We start from the raw sequence: 1,897 nt of genomic DNA, 5'->3' as shown, positions 1-1,897 counted from the left end.
GTTAGCAGTCGGGGCGTGTGAAATTGCAATTAGTACATGCTGACGTTGATCAGGTTGGATCCTATCTTCTGGAAGAAAGCTAACGGTACAGATGAGGATGTTTTACTTGCTTTATGTAAAATATTAGCTCCGTCGAATCGGTTTCTTATCATTATCGCGAGTAGCAGCATGACACAGTTTACACCTCGTTAGATCTGTTTGCCGGTACGCCTCAAACAACGCTAAATTATCTTAAGCAATTGTCTCCGCCAAAATGATTTTCAATCGGAACTAATAATTTCAGCATGAAAATAACAATTTATTGAGTAATTGTTAGTTTATTAAACTGAAACAATTATAAACTGTTGAATGCTTAGAGTTTTTTGAAGTTAGTTTAGTCTACTACATAAAAAAGAAGTTCCTAGAACCAACTCTCTGAATAGTTAGCGTGTTTGCTATGGACCCGTCTGACTAGACAAAAAAAAACAGAACAAATTTGATTGGTTTTTTATTGCCGCTTCGTTGTTATTTTGTTTTCTATCGACCGTGAAAATAAAAAGTTGCCTGAAGAAACGAAAGAATCAATGTAGCCAGTGGCAGGGCAAAGAGGTCTTCTGTTGTAAGCAGCTTTTGTATTAGAAGTTTGACTATATTTTATATTAATAATTACTTTTTTCAGCTGCTGACTTGACTACCTGCTGGACAGTCACCCCGAAAAACCATCTGATTGGATTGGTACAGGCCCCTTACAACGATGTACCATCATGCACTGACTACTGCTTCAAACTCAAGGATTGCTATGCCGTTGATTTCGACACAAACACCAACCCGAAGTGCTGGGTCCAAACTTCTCCTTCGGTTGTTCCGGATGTCAGAAACTTGTTTCCAATGGAGACCGTGTCACCAACTACATTCTGAACAAGAGCTGCAAAAAATAATGAATGAAATTAATAATTTAATTAACTCTCTATCAATTGAATATTTAAGAACTACCTTAGAAATTAAACGGTTAACAGGTTTTCAATTAATTAATTAATTTATTAATTTTTTGAAAGTACAAATTAATAAAAACATTCTTTAAAACACTTAGTTGTAGTTTATTCTCAATTTCAAATTAGAAAATCAGTAAATAAATAAATAAATATCCCAAAAAGTATGAGCAAATAAATTTAATCGATACAAAGTTAATTGCAAAATCGCAACGCATTTTATCACCAGAAAATTTTTTAATTCACTTTCACTAAGCTATTATTAAATTTTTCAATTAGCATTGTTTACATCAAAACAAATGACATTGACATTGACATTGCAAGGGGCTGCTCGCCTTGCTACCCTTGCTTACTTGCCAGGGCCGTCCCAGCGAACCCATTTTAAGATGGAACATTTCCAAGCACTCCTTAATATAAAACAATTGAAAACAACATTAGTAAGAACTTTGAACAACAATATAAATCTAGATAAAATATAATGGGAATATTTTATTCTAACCACCCATTCATTAAAGCGCATTCGTAACAGCGTACAAATTGTTAGTTAAAATGAAAGATTTAATGTAGAAGACTAAATAAATAAAAAAGTGTTTCTTTTGTATAAAATAAATCGCTAAGGTGCATAAATTTCAGTCAAGGTGAATAAATAAGTGATTTTTAATTCACATTTTAAAGTTTCTACTCTACTGCTGTCCATGCAACGACTCTTCATCGTCTCTGATTTGTCAAACAACGACGGAATACATAGGAACAAGATTTTAACAGAAATCATATGAAAACATAAGTTTTCATCATTTTAATAACATTTTACTGCAACAACTGATAATAAAGTTCGATGACTGCTGGTTTTGAACTGACTCACTACCAACTAAGTATTTGTTTGGAGTAAAATTACAGTCAATGATTAATTTTTTTATTCAAGTAGATGA

General features: G+C 32.8%; 1 protein-coding gene across 1 annotated transcript in view; it reads right to left on the bottom strand.

The window, feature by feature from the left end:
• Positions 1–560: 560 nt before the first annotated feature.
• HELRODRAFT_164530 (hypothetical protein) overlaps positions 561–1,897 on the bottom strand; it is a gene marked incomplete at both ends in the record, with an annotated part of 1,677 nt that continues 340 nt past the window's right edge. Inside the window, 3 exons of the mRNA XM_009029442.1 lie at positions 561–606; positions 808–904; positions 1,273–1,375. Coding sequence (XP_009027690.1) covers positions 561–606; positions 808–904; positions 1,273–1,375 — 246 coding nt within the window. The remainder of the gene's footprint in view (positions 607–807; positions 905–1,272; positions 1,376–1,897) is intronic.

Source organism: Helobdella robusta (genome assembly GCF_000326865.2).
Source record: "Helobdella robusta unplaced genomic scaffold HELROscaffold_6, whole genome shotgun sequence".
NCBI classification, from domain to species: domain Eukaryota; kingdom Metazoa; phylum Annelida; class Clitellata; order Rhynchobdellida; family Glossiphoniidae; genus Helobdella; species Helobdella robusta.
The sequence above is the reverse complement of the archived record's forward strand: the minus strand, read 5'-3'. Positions and strand labels throughout refer to the sequence as shown.